Source organism: Dermacentor variabilis, chromosome 5 (genome assembly GCF_050947875.1).
Source record: "Dermacentor variabilis isolate Ectoservices chromosome 5, ASM5094787v1, whole genome shotgun sequence".
Lineage (NCBI taxonomy): Eukaryota > Metazoa > Arthropoda > Arachnida > Ixodida > Ixodidae > Dermacentor > Dermacentor variabilis.
Genome location: NC_134572.1, coordinates 45,404,544 through 45,417,094, shown reverse-complemented (window position 1 = coordinate 45,417,094; position 12,551 = coordinate 45,404,544). Strand labels below are relative to the sequence as shown.

Sequence of the window (12,551 nt, the reverse complement as noted above, 5' to 3'; positions counted from 1 at the left end):
TACAAGTCAAATTTTTTCTTGAATTCTTCGGCTGTCTAGTGCCTTGATATTACAGCAGCACTTATAGATGAATACAATTGTCATGCATTGTTTGTAAGTTATGAAACTGATTTATTGAGCCTGCCGAAACCATGCCTGGCCTATGGGGTATTTGTATAGAGCCAACAACCCTTACCTCAGTCAGGTGAGACTGGTTTCCAGCCGCCATTGTAAGGAATAGACACAGGCAGGCTATAGTAGCCAGTTGCCTGTCCCTCTGCATGCTTGTATGTTTTGTACTGTTTCTCCAGTGTTCCTTCACAGAAATTCGATATGCCGACCTACTTCTGTATGCTGCTATACAAGCTGTGTGTCTATGTGTACAGTTCCAGCCATTGTACATATGAAAAGTTAACAACATTCAATATGGTATGCAATGCACCAACTTTAGCTGCGAATCTGGCCACTGCTTAACCAGGCCAACCATTCACCCGTACTTCTCACTAATTGTAACAATTATGTACAGCAGCGTTGATTCATCAGTCACTCAGTATATACTTAAAGGAATGTGTATAGCCATACACATGGCTAGTTATTCATTTTGAGCATTCATGAGCTACAGCACCATCATAAGACATGCATCACCCACCTGTAGCAACATAAGTGACAGTAGCTATGTTCCTTTAGCCAAGGGGTGAGCTGCCAGGTGGCAGTAGGTTCAACAAGCTGAATTGATCACACTGCTGAGTACTCTACTGTTTGCAACGCCACGCTTTGGCAATGCTTGATCGCCACACAGGATCACTACAATAATGCATATTACATTCTGCAGTGCCTCTTAGTTTGTTTCCCCCTTTTTTTTGTGTACTTTGCTCCGATGGAATCTGGAATGACATAAGACTTGACAAAGAAGAAGACGTGGCTCCTGCAGTCATGGCCTCCCTCGAGCTGCCTTCGCATTGTATACTCTGTTTCATACATAGCAGGCAATGCTAACAAGGCTAGAGAGATTTCTCTCGCACCTTGCATCCGCAACCAAAAAATTTTGCATCGGAGATGAATAAAACCCTTTCAGACGCCACTGGCTGGTTCCTACAAAAAATGTTTTTTTTCTGTTTCTACTATCTATATTTGACCAAATAAGATGATTTGGAAGGCTACTGACAAAAATACAAGAGCAGTTTATTTTTTAGTCGTCTACACAATTGTGTATATAGCGTCATAGAGGTCAAGAATCGGGAATAATTTTTCAAGTGTGAAATTTGTAGTAACAGTTACGATCCTTCATCATACAAAGTGGTACTTCACATTTCTTGCAAAAAACTCTTGTTCGCCCTTTGCAACCTTCATACTTGCATCTAGAAGGAAGGGTTTGGTCCCGGGCTTCTGGCCACTGGTTCACGCCATCATAGCGTGCATCCGAGCAAGGCCGTCGAATGCCGGCGTTCCTCTCATGAGGAACATCTTTCAGAACGTCTTCGTAGGGCGGCCTCCCACGCTTCCTTGTATTAGGCACACTGCTGATGAGGGCCTCCGCAATTTGCAGGCGAAAGTGCAGGAGATCAAGCAGCTTTGACCGCCATGTGTGTGCGTTGTCATGTAAGTACTCTATCCAAGCATTACAGACGGCCAAGTCTACAAAATGAAATATCGCCCTCAGGGTCCACTTTTTTGACCTGATCTTGGTGCAGTATAGGCTCAGCAGAAAGTCCATCTTGTCAACGCCTCCCATGTTTCGATTGTACTTGGCAGTGATCTCGGGCTGCTTCACAAATATGTGCTCACACTTGGTTTTGTCCCACCTTTTGACATCCTCTTCCTCCCCAATGCCAACAAAGTTTGATGCAACAGACACAGCATTGTTGTCTTTCCGGACCACCCTTACGACATCATCACTTGTGACGTATTCAGCGGAGTATCCTCGCAGCTTCTTGTTCATCACATTTTTTTATTCAAGTGGGCACTTGCTTAGCCCGTTTTTTCTCACTGTTTGTCATGTCGTAGTCAGCGAAGGAGGGGCACTGATGCAAAGTAGTTATAAAGCTGATAATTACATCCAGAAGGAATTCTTTTAGACAAATGCAAGACAACGCCAGAACGAAGACCGTAGTCTTTCTTCAGCTCAGCAGGAATCTTGTTTTCTCCCTGGTATACCGCAAAGTCGTATAGTAAACCACTTCTACCACATAGAGCAAACACTTTTATGCCCCAGAGAGGTGGCTTACCTTTAACGTACTGTTTTATAGAAAGCTGGCCCTTGAAAGGGATCATTTGCTCATTGATTGAGCATTCTTTCTCAACAGCCAGCTCCAAGCATCGCTTTCTTATAAGTTCCAGAAAAGGACGCACTTTCCACAGGCGATCTTCACTGTGGAAGTCGAAATCTTCTGGAACAATGTGCAGATTATTTCGAAGCTTGAAAAAGCGCTTCTCGGTCATAGTTTGAGTGGAGCCTTCATCATCGGGTTCCAATAGAGCCTTACCCGAGGCAAATGGACGACACCCATCATGATGTGCATTCCGAACAACTTCCTTATTTCATCAGCTGTCGTGTTCACGTTATGCAGAGTTGACTGCACGCTATACAGATTAGTGTTTTCGACTATCACCTTGAAAACTGACTCGGGCGCATATCTGGAAAAGTACATGTAAAGCGTACACGTTTCACCTGCGTCCGGAGGGCACTCGTCATGACCACTGAAGCCGGTGTCTGATGGGGCCGCGTAAAGTCTTTTTCCACTGAAAGTTTTTAGGTATGCTGTCTTCTGCACTTATCTCTTTCAATGGTGACCTCTGATGCTCCTCTTCTTCATCTCCGCTGGGACTCGGTATGTTACCGTCATTTTCCCCCGGAACGTCTTCCTGTGGAACTTTGTCTTCATCGTCGCTTTCACCGATATCGGACACATTCCCCGAAGCAATCTTCTCCAGTAGTCGATCAGCTGTTTCTTTGGTTACATGATGCAACTTTGGTTTGTAGAATGACGCGCAAGGCAAGCCCATAAATTCTGGAAAATAGCAGTAACGTACGCGGTTAGACAGAAATTGGCACCCCGTCGACTTTACTTCCAGTGTCACGCTATGTACACAATTGTGACCATGCAATGAATGTGCCACTGGCAAGGAACTCTCTCAAGTAACGCTTAATAATTCAACATACGTACATATTTGCATGTGAGGCATTGTTTCTATAATTTTTTGGAGCCGTAATACCCCTGAGAAAAAAAGGAGAAATAATCGAAAAAGCTCACCTGCGGAAGCCGTCGCGTGTGCCGCCATGTTGTTTGTTTTTGGTCATATTTGCTCTACTATCTACCAGATGGCCCTGAAAACTTCAGTGTTACCAGACAAGAGCACAAAAATGAGCCAAAACTATTGAAAATCTCGAGTTTTGGCATTTGTTTCTGTAAAAGCCGCAAGATTGAAATGTACACAATTGTGTACATAGCGTCTGAAATGGTTAAGTGTGCTTTAAGTAGATCTCCTACTTTTACATTGCAAAATATGATGCATATGTTATATGAAAGGCATATTTAGTTGTAATCTCTGAAGTAGTCAGTTCGTAAAAAATGTTGCAGATCAAGAGCAGCTGCACTGCAAAATGCATAGTGAGACTTCTACGACCGCACTCCTTGCATCGCTTCCATAGCGTTGCCTGCAATCTATGAACTTGTGTTTGCAGGGCCATGGTGTGTGGCAAACATGCTTTGTGTGTGTGTCAGAACACAACAGCAAACTCGGTGAGACCTGTAGCAGAGCCCGCGTGGTGCATGAACTGTTACTGCACTCATCGTGCTCTCGTACATGTCTATCCTTTGTAATGTTGAGGCAAACCCAATGTTGCTTTGCGTGTGCAAACAGTTGCTGGCATTATGCAAGAGGTCTATAGTGCATGCTGTTGTTCAGGGCAAACAGGTTTACAGAGGCATCCTGGGGATTTAGTCATGCAACAGCACTCCCACTGCTGTTATTGTAGAGTGACTCACGTTTAAGGGACACTAAAGAGAAACACAAAATCAGTTTAGAAACTTGTCCCCTTTACAGTACACTTCATTCCATCTTTGTCAACAAAAATTTAACTAGGCCATATTCTCTGACATCCCAGCAAACTGGTATGGAAACTTCAAGGCAGCGGCGCCAGCTGTCTATCGTTTTTGCACCTTTTCTGACTTACCGAGCCTCCTTTCGCAATAGGAGTCTAGCGCACTGGCTCTGAACTCTGCTTCTGGACTCTTTCCCTGGCCTCATCTACTGCCCCGCATTCTCTATGTTTAAAGGCCACGCCTAACACCTCACCTCCGGCATCTTTATGACCACCTGTTACTGTGTATAGAACGCAGATGTGGACAAATCATCACAACAAATAAATGTTTTCACAATAAAAGTGTTTTTGTTTTCTTGTACTGTAAAAGCGTAATTTACTAAATCAGCTAATTCTCTTTAGTGTCCCTCTAAAACATGCACTTCGGAATTGTGTGCACAGACATTTTGCTCACCGTTTCACAGAAATGCAGGATGTTTATGCTTGCTGCAAACTGTTTCAGCGTACCGAGCAGCGAATCGCTTGTTTACAAGCAGCTGCTGCCAAGTACAAGCAGGGGAGCAAGAAAGGAAGCAACGATTTCTGCGCTGTGGTGAGGAAATTGCAGTGTACTCTACGTAGACCAGTCATGGTGAAGTGCCATTCTCAAGTACCTTGACCTCATATTTCAGTGCAGTTTTTGGACAGTTTAGTGCAGTAGTTCATAGTGGTGACAACACATTTCTGCTGCTTACTCTGTCAGCACTGTTGGCGGCTGCGAGATGTTAAGGTTGATGAGATGTGTACCCATCAACAAATATTTTTATAAATGTTTGTTAAGCTGTTAAATGAAAGTCATGGCCCAAGAAGTGACCTATTAAGAATAAAGCTCATGCAGAGGCTAACAACCGAAATTTGAGGACAAATTTTGTGACAGATGCCTCTATTCCTGTGATGTTTGGTTGTAGCAAACAGAGGACCAAATGAGGTTGATGAGGTACCAGCTGAAACTGGAGGACAAGTTTCACGATAAGTTCCTTGACCTGTCGGTGCATGAGACAATGCAGCGGCTCATGGAAATTGGGGAGATGAAGTTAGCCGAGGAGCTTTGCAAGGACTTCAAGGTGCCTGATAAAAGGCAAGTTAACAACGTCTCTCTAGAGTTTCACTTGGAGTGGCAGCAGCATTGCAACATTGAGAGCTCATTTGCTAGTGAACATTTTTCTAAGTGATGTCAAGATTTGTTAGAAGGGCTATCAAGTTTCCAACTTTAAGAGTAAACATTACTTGTCTGATAGGTTGCTACAGTAGCGAGTGTACAAGGTAGAGCGTACAAAGTGAAGTTTTAATTGCCATTCAAAGAAGCTAATTCCTGTATGGTGGGCAAGAAATGTACTTTGTATTCTGAAGATAACATTGCATGTAAATTCAGACACCCACCTTCTGGTATTGACTAATTTTGACACCAACCAGCAAAGATGTCGATGTTTCTAAATGAGGATATCCTTCTAATGTATGGCTGTGCCATAAACTGGAATTAATGGTTGACTATACTGTCAAGCAATGCCCATTAGCAATTTAAGAAATGCTAAAGAGTCTGTTACTGTTCCTTACAATAGTGCAAATAAGGTTCTGGGGTATGCACGTATACTTTTATTTGTATGTTTGAAGTTCAGCATACCTATGTTTTACATATGTTAGGGCCTTCAACACTTCATTTAAGGTACTTTCACTTTACGTTGATATTGGCAAGTAGCTGCATTCTGTCTTGCTTTCTATTGTATTGATCTATTATGATGTGCTGTAGTACTCGACATGGCTCCTTTTGTTTTAATGACATGTAACGTGACTGTAAACATTTGTAATTCAAAGTTTGAAGACATATCTTTTCACATTTGCATACCATATTTCAGAATTTTAAAGTTTAGTGTGAGGTATCCATTTCAAAAGGGTGATATTGGGTGATACAATAATCCTAGTATGTGAGCACTCTGGCTATTTTGCAGCTATTCTCAAAATTGTACGTGAACTTTAAGGATATTCTTGAATTTAGTATTTCCATTGATACTTTGGTTGCTCACTTCTGGTAGTGGCAGTGGCAATTAGGAGAGAAATTGCAAATGTGCAGCATATTTATGTGATTGATAGTATTGAGCTTTCACAGCATGAAATATAGTGTTTTAATACCTTGATATATGCTCTTGCCCAGGTTTTGGTGGCTTAAAATAAAGGTGTTGGCTGAGAAAGAGCATTGGATAGAACTGGAAAAGTTCTCCAAATCAAAGAAGTCACCCATTGGATATGAGGTGAGTGTAGCCGGCGCATTATACAGCATGAATATTCCAGCTCGCTGGTATGTGAGCTGTTTGTTGTTGTTCTTTTTCAGCCTTTCGTAGATATTTGCTTGGAGCACAGAAACAAGTTTGAAGCACAGAAGTACATGCTAAAAGTCAAGGAGGAGAACAAAGTCAGATACCTTGTGAAGATTGGGTATGTGCCTTTGTGACTGTAGTTTCATGGTATTTGGTTACCTAGTTCCATGGTGTTCAGTTAGACCCTCACTTAACAAATCGGCTCACTTTTGCCACTGGTGCTGTGAAGCAATCAGCCAGCCAAGGCTCTTGTTCCTGTTGCTGACCTTGTCATTTAGCTGGTGCCTTGTGTCTGCCCTGTTGTATATCTTCCAGTGTTCTGGAAACATGGTAGCAACATTCGTGAGTCGAAATAATTGCATGATTTTTGCATGACTAATGCTACTGTCTACTGCATCTTTTTCCTGTATGTGATTAGTCTGATTTGTTTAAAGTCGCAATTTTTTTTTATTACCTAATCATAGTCCTAAGAAGTACTGAATAATGGCCGAGTTGGTATTATATACAGATGAAGAATAGCGAGGTACATTAGGGACTTCTTTCTTGTTCCTTGTTGATTGTGTTATTCTTCATCAGTAAACATAGTTTAGTGCCAAAATAAGTACAAAATGCTGACATTTCAGTGTCTTGAGGTGTTATCACTTTATTTTTTTTTTTTTTAACCGACTGTGGAAGCGTATCATCTTAGTTTACTAAGACAACTCGCACACTTGTTCCTTTTAGTATATATAAACAATCCAGTGCATGGAAAGACAGTTAGCAAATTATGCATTCTTATGATACTGCGTAAAGCCATATAATTAGTGTGTCTATTTTAATGGGAATAACTGATCAATTATTTTGGACATCCCGGGCTCGATCATTTTTTTGCACAGAAGCGAAAATGTTTTAGTGTGTGTCATAATTGCTGCTGTCAGTTGAGTAGTGATTGTCCCTCACACCATGCATGTTGAGTAAACTACAATGAGAAAGAGGTTGACTAAGGTGAAGCATATGGTATGTGCTGGTATAACCAACTACAAAAGAATGTGAATGGTACAACACCATCTTGAACTTACTGTCATATTTGCAGCACTTATGTTTTGGAAAGCTGACATCAGATAACACTACAAACATTAGGGCAGACAACACATCTTTTTTGTTTTGCCTAATTATTTATAACCATAGAAGAATACAAGTGCAGCACTTTACAAATACGAATAGGCATTTCCTTGAACTATTAAATCAAAGTTCATTATAAGGTTGCCCTCTTCACACGTGAATGCATGTTCTGCTGGCCCCAGGATGCATTGTCAGTGCTTAGGTTCTTAAAGCCTTTACTAAACTATCTTAAGCTTTGTGTGGTTAGGATTTTTTGTTTGGTCTATCAACATTTAAGCACTGGTTGTTGCCTTTCATGTGATTTAGTGACTGATGCATACAAATAAAAAATACTTTTCTTTGACAGCAATTTGGAGGAAGCTGCAAAGGTTGCCTTTGAGCAGAAGGACGAGGGTGCTTTGAATTTTATCCTGGCAAAGTGCACAGCGGCCAACCGTGCAGTCAGTGAAAAAATCACCACTATGAAACAGCAACTGGCTGGCAAACGATAGCTTGTCAATTATGTATAATTATGTCGTGTTGTATATATTCCAGTATTAAAACCAGTTGTTTATGCTGCTCCATATTTTGATTGTGCCAAAGTTTATTTTTGTACCTAGATAGTTCTGATGTCTGCCGATTTCAATGTAGTACTGTTAAACTTCGATATAACGAAGTAGGCAAAATCGGCAATTTGCTTCGTTATATTGAAATTTTGTTGTATTGAAATTAGACCTTTTATGCCAGTACAGTCACCGATCGATTTTTCTTACACGGAAAGTGGCCGCAGAATTTTCGGTGTTAGTGTGCAGTCGAAAAAAGCTAATTTGAGTGAGAAATTCATTTTGGTGAATTTGGGAGTCGGCGACGAATGATGCAGTTTCATGCCACTTCGACGATATCTTCACATAGGCGGTACGAATTAAGCGAAGCCAGCCACGCTTACGCGTGCACTTCGCTCCCGCGGCAGATAGCGTTGCCAGCACTGGGATGACGCTATCAAGAAAAAAGCGCCAGCAGCGGGGAACGAACGCTTCGTCTGCCTCTCGCTCCAACGAGTCACCGAAACTCGAGATTACGCAACCTTCAATACTAAACGCGCGGGAAGACAGCTCTTCAGACCCACTCTTTACACAAGCGGCAGACTACCTCTGAAGCAGGGTGCGCGGCTGCGTATATGCTCAGCCATGCGCAGCCACGGCCGAGACGCGTGCCAGCATGCGCGCCAGAAATCGCGACGCGCACCTACTTACCCCCCCCCCTCCCTCGCCCATCCCTCGCGGGCGCTTGAACGCGTTTCCGCGAACTCGCCCCCTCCCCGTCTTTCCCTTTGCTCGCGCTAGGAGGCGGAACTCGTACGGGAAGCCATCTTTCTCGCCCTAGCACTTTCACTTGCACCTAAAGCACAAGGTGCGCGGGGCGCCATAGGATCTTATCGCACTTGGACTTTATACGGAACATGACGCGGCTTCAGTTCGGCGGTCGCTTTTGTCGCGCCGCGCGCGATGTGAGAGGTGGGTTTGCAAGCAGCCGCTTGTAATTCAATCATTTGACCATCTTGGTCCGCGGAAGTTTCCACTTATTGTCTCTGCACTCCTTTGCTGCAGAAGCGAAATTTCGTTATATTGAAATCGTATGCACACCTTGTTATATTGAGGTTCTCGTTACATGAGACAAAAGGTTATGAAAAGTTATATACTTTGTTATATCGATAATTTCATTATATTAAGGCTTAATTGTACTTATTTATATTTTTAATTGGCTGAATCATCACTTAAAATTTTTGTTTACAAAGGCTGCTGGACAGTAACTATCTTCTTTCTATCTTGATCAGTGTTCCACCCAGGCTTTATCATGGTTTATGTGAATGCGATAGGATTATCCTTATCCTTGGACAAGTCTTGCCTACTGTGTGATTTGCATGCACTATTCACATTTATTGCATCTTCAGAATTGTAAAAAGTGTACGGCTACATAGCGAATCAAGAATTTACAGTTCTTCAGTGAGTTCCTTCAAGTTTACAGAATGTGGACCCCTTGCGGGAACTCTCTTCAGAAACATCATATATCAGAACATGAACCGTTTCATGTCTGCCATATTTAGAAAGCATCTGTCCAGCCATTTGAAAAATATTACCATCGTAACATATTGTAAAAAAAAAAAAAGAAGTGAACCCACTATACAACGACATACTGACACCAAGAGCAAACAACCAGCTGTCTACATTCCAACTGGTCTTACTAGAACACCTTGCACATATTATTCAAAGTTCCAGCACAGGTTCACTCAGAAGTGTTTCAAGATGTATGCAACATGTTTCAAATATTATTTTCGCTGCTTTGCTTTTGATTCTGTATCTTAGCATGCACAGTTGTGCACACAGCGCCTGGACGGGATACGAGATTCCTTAGTTGAGATCTCAATTCCTAGCCCAGGGACCAAGCTCAGCACTACTGTCTTTTCAAAGCAGTCACTGTACAAAGCTAATCATGAACGTTTTGCTATACTGAGCAAACACTCCCTCATGAATGTAGCTCTGTGGCAGCATGTTGCCCTAATACTTCCTCCTGGACTTCCTCATGCTGTGCATTGGTTGGAATAATTAGAGGAAATGTTGCTGTTTAGGCTGTTTACATGTGCATTAACCCTCTCCACACTGCATTTCCTCGGAAGTGCATAGTCAAGCCACATTTCCAATGCAAGCATTGAAGCATCCAAAAATAAAAAGACTACAGGGAGGCCATCTAGTGTCAAAAGCTGCAACTACAAGGAACTTAACGGATGATCATATGTTCTAGCTGAAAATACTTTTGCTCATGATGATTATACTCGTCAGCAGTACAAAGAGAGTTAAAGCTACTTCAGAGGCTCAGGAGGGAAAATATTGCAGTGTATTCCTTCTTTGCAAATGTTTTTAATATAGTTGTTGATATGGCAAAAACCACTTAGTCCTTATATGAATGGCTGAACAGTGAAATCCTTAATCACTTTCCTTCCTTATTTTTTTTTTTTACTGCTAATGGCGGTTTATGGAAGTTCTTGTCGTGAGAAATGCTTTTGTCTGTCTCCCTTTTTTCACTGTGAATCTCTTTTGTTTGTGTTCTAAATTCCCCTCATCAGCTATGCACAACTAGCTAGCCCAACAGTTGGTCCTTCCAGCAATTTCTGTAGTGCTTTGCATGGTGGATATTCAGAATATTCAAATAAACAAAGAGAGATGAAAGTGCATGGTCGGTTGTGGCCCATCAGTTTCCGAGTATCTGCATTATTGTTATGCAGAAGCACTGGTTACTGAGAGAGCAACTCAGCAGCAGCTAAAAAACGGATTTAATGTGCCATAGCAAATTTGGATGCTGCGAGAGATGTTATAGCAGAGGGCTTCGAATTATATTTTGACTAACTGGGATTTTTTTAAAGCTCTGCATCTGGAGGACAATCCCAATTGCTCTCCCCCATATTCATCACTGCACTAAATGACCTTTCTGATTGCTTTACCCCTTGGCCATGATTTGCCGTCTGCCTAGCTCTTTTCTTTACTCACAGAGGGCACTGCTGTTGCATTGTGAGGGCAGGATCGTTGCAGGTAGCAGTAACGTAATCAGAGATCGGCAGAGTGCTAGATTTTGACTTATTATTAGTAATATTGACGTATATTTATCATCACTACAGTTCAAAAGGGATGCCATTAGACATTGTAATCATGTCGCATGCTGCCAAGTTTCTTAGCTGCTGCTGAGTTGCTCTCTCAGTAATCGGTGCTTCTGCATAACAATAATGCAGATACTCGAAAACTGATGGGCCACAACCGACCATGCACTTTCATCTCTCTTTGTTTATTTGAATATTCTGAATATCAACAAATTCTCATGCAGAATATAAACTGAATGAATAAGGCTCTAATTTGCATTTGAAGTATTGAAGGTTCACTCACCTCCAGTGTATTCAACTGCATGGCAGCTGCCTAAGGAATCTGAATTGAGATGGCAAGCTGTGGTAGGTTTTATGAAGGTAGGTAGCTGGTGGGATTTAATGTGCCATAGCAAATTTGGATGCTGCGAGAGATGCTATAGCAGAGGGCTTCGAATTATACAGTATTTTGACTAAGTGGGATTATTTTAAAGCTCTGCACATGCGCTGTTGGATCTGGAGGACAATCCCAATTGCTCTCCCCCATATTTTGTACCTTGCCGTAGGGTACGGGAGTTGGCCGAGGTTGAGGAGGACTTTGAGATGAAAACTGGAGGTTTATTTACATTATTTACAGTGAGAGTACAAAGAAATTAACAGTCATAAAGTCATTACGGCCCAGCAGCAACTCGGACACTGCGGCCCGTGGCAAGAAGCTCGAAAGAGACGAAGGAATGCTCTCTTGCTGCTCCCGGTCTCTGGCGTTTAACCCCTTCGGTGTCTCGAAATCACGTTACGTTCGGCCAATCGGCGAGCCAGCTCAGGTGGCATCATTTTCGGCCAATGGTAGGCGCCCGTGCGAATGCAAGTCGCACCCGGCACAGAGGGTCACTCCTTGGGCTCCAATTGTCCGACGGATTAGTTGTCTGCGGTATTGCCTTCCTGGTCTGCAACTGCCATCACAAAGGCGGACAGGGGGAGGATTGCTCTCAGGGCTTCATGGTGCATTACGGCCGTTGTTGCCTCGCGGCTTGCAAGCGTAGTCACAACAGGCGTATGGGGAGGAGACGGGTTGTCTTCGAGCGACCTTTCAGAGCTGTAAAGCAGCTTTGCTCGGGACCCACGTTACCTGGAACCGTGCCAGGCTCCCGCTATACTTTCGGGAAGAGTCAAGCAGTAAATAGCTCCACATGCGGCGCACGAGGTGGGGGACGCCAACTTGTTTGGACGTGCTGCGCCTCGGGAACGTGGTAGATGTGCACCTGCGCTCCTTAATTAGGTGTGACGCGATTCTATGTGGTCTGGTGAACTTGAAGGAGGCTCAGGAAAAGGTCCCGTATCTAACGGGGCCTTTATTTTTGTATTCTGTCTCGTATCAAAATGCAGCTACTAGGTTCAGGAATCACACTGAACCTCGTGCTTGGCAGCCTTGGCCACCATGACGGATCAGTAAAAAATGAGCTTAGGCACA

At 42.8% G+C, this 12,551-nt stretch overlaps 1 protein-coding gene across 1 annotated transcript in view; it reads left to right on the top strand.

The window, feature by feature from the left end:
- Positions 1-8,038, top strand: part of Vps16A (vacuolar protein sorting 16) — a 48,876-nt gene extending 40,838 nt beyond the window's left edge. Inside the window, exons 19-23 of the mRNA XM_075692324.1 lie at positions 4,524-4,613; positions 4,969-5,138; positions 6,210-6,306; positions 6,387-6,490; positions 7,820-8,038. Coding sequence (XP_075548439.1) covers positions 4,524-4,613; positions 4,969-5,138; positions 6,210-6,306; positions 6,387-6,490; positions 7,820-7,964 — 606 coding nt within the window. The 3' untranslated portion in view covers positions 7,965-8,038. The remainder of the gene's footprint in view (positions 1-4,523; positions 4,614-4,968; positions 5,139-6,209; positions 6,307-6,386; positions 6,491-7,819) is intronic.
- Positions 8,039-12,551: the final 4,513 nt, after the last annotated feature.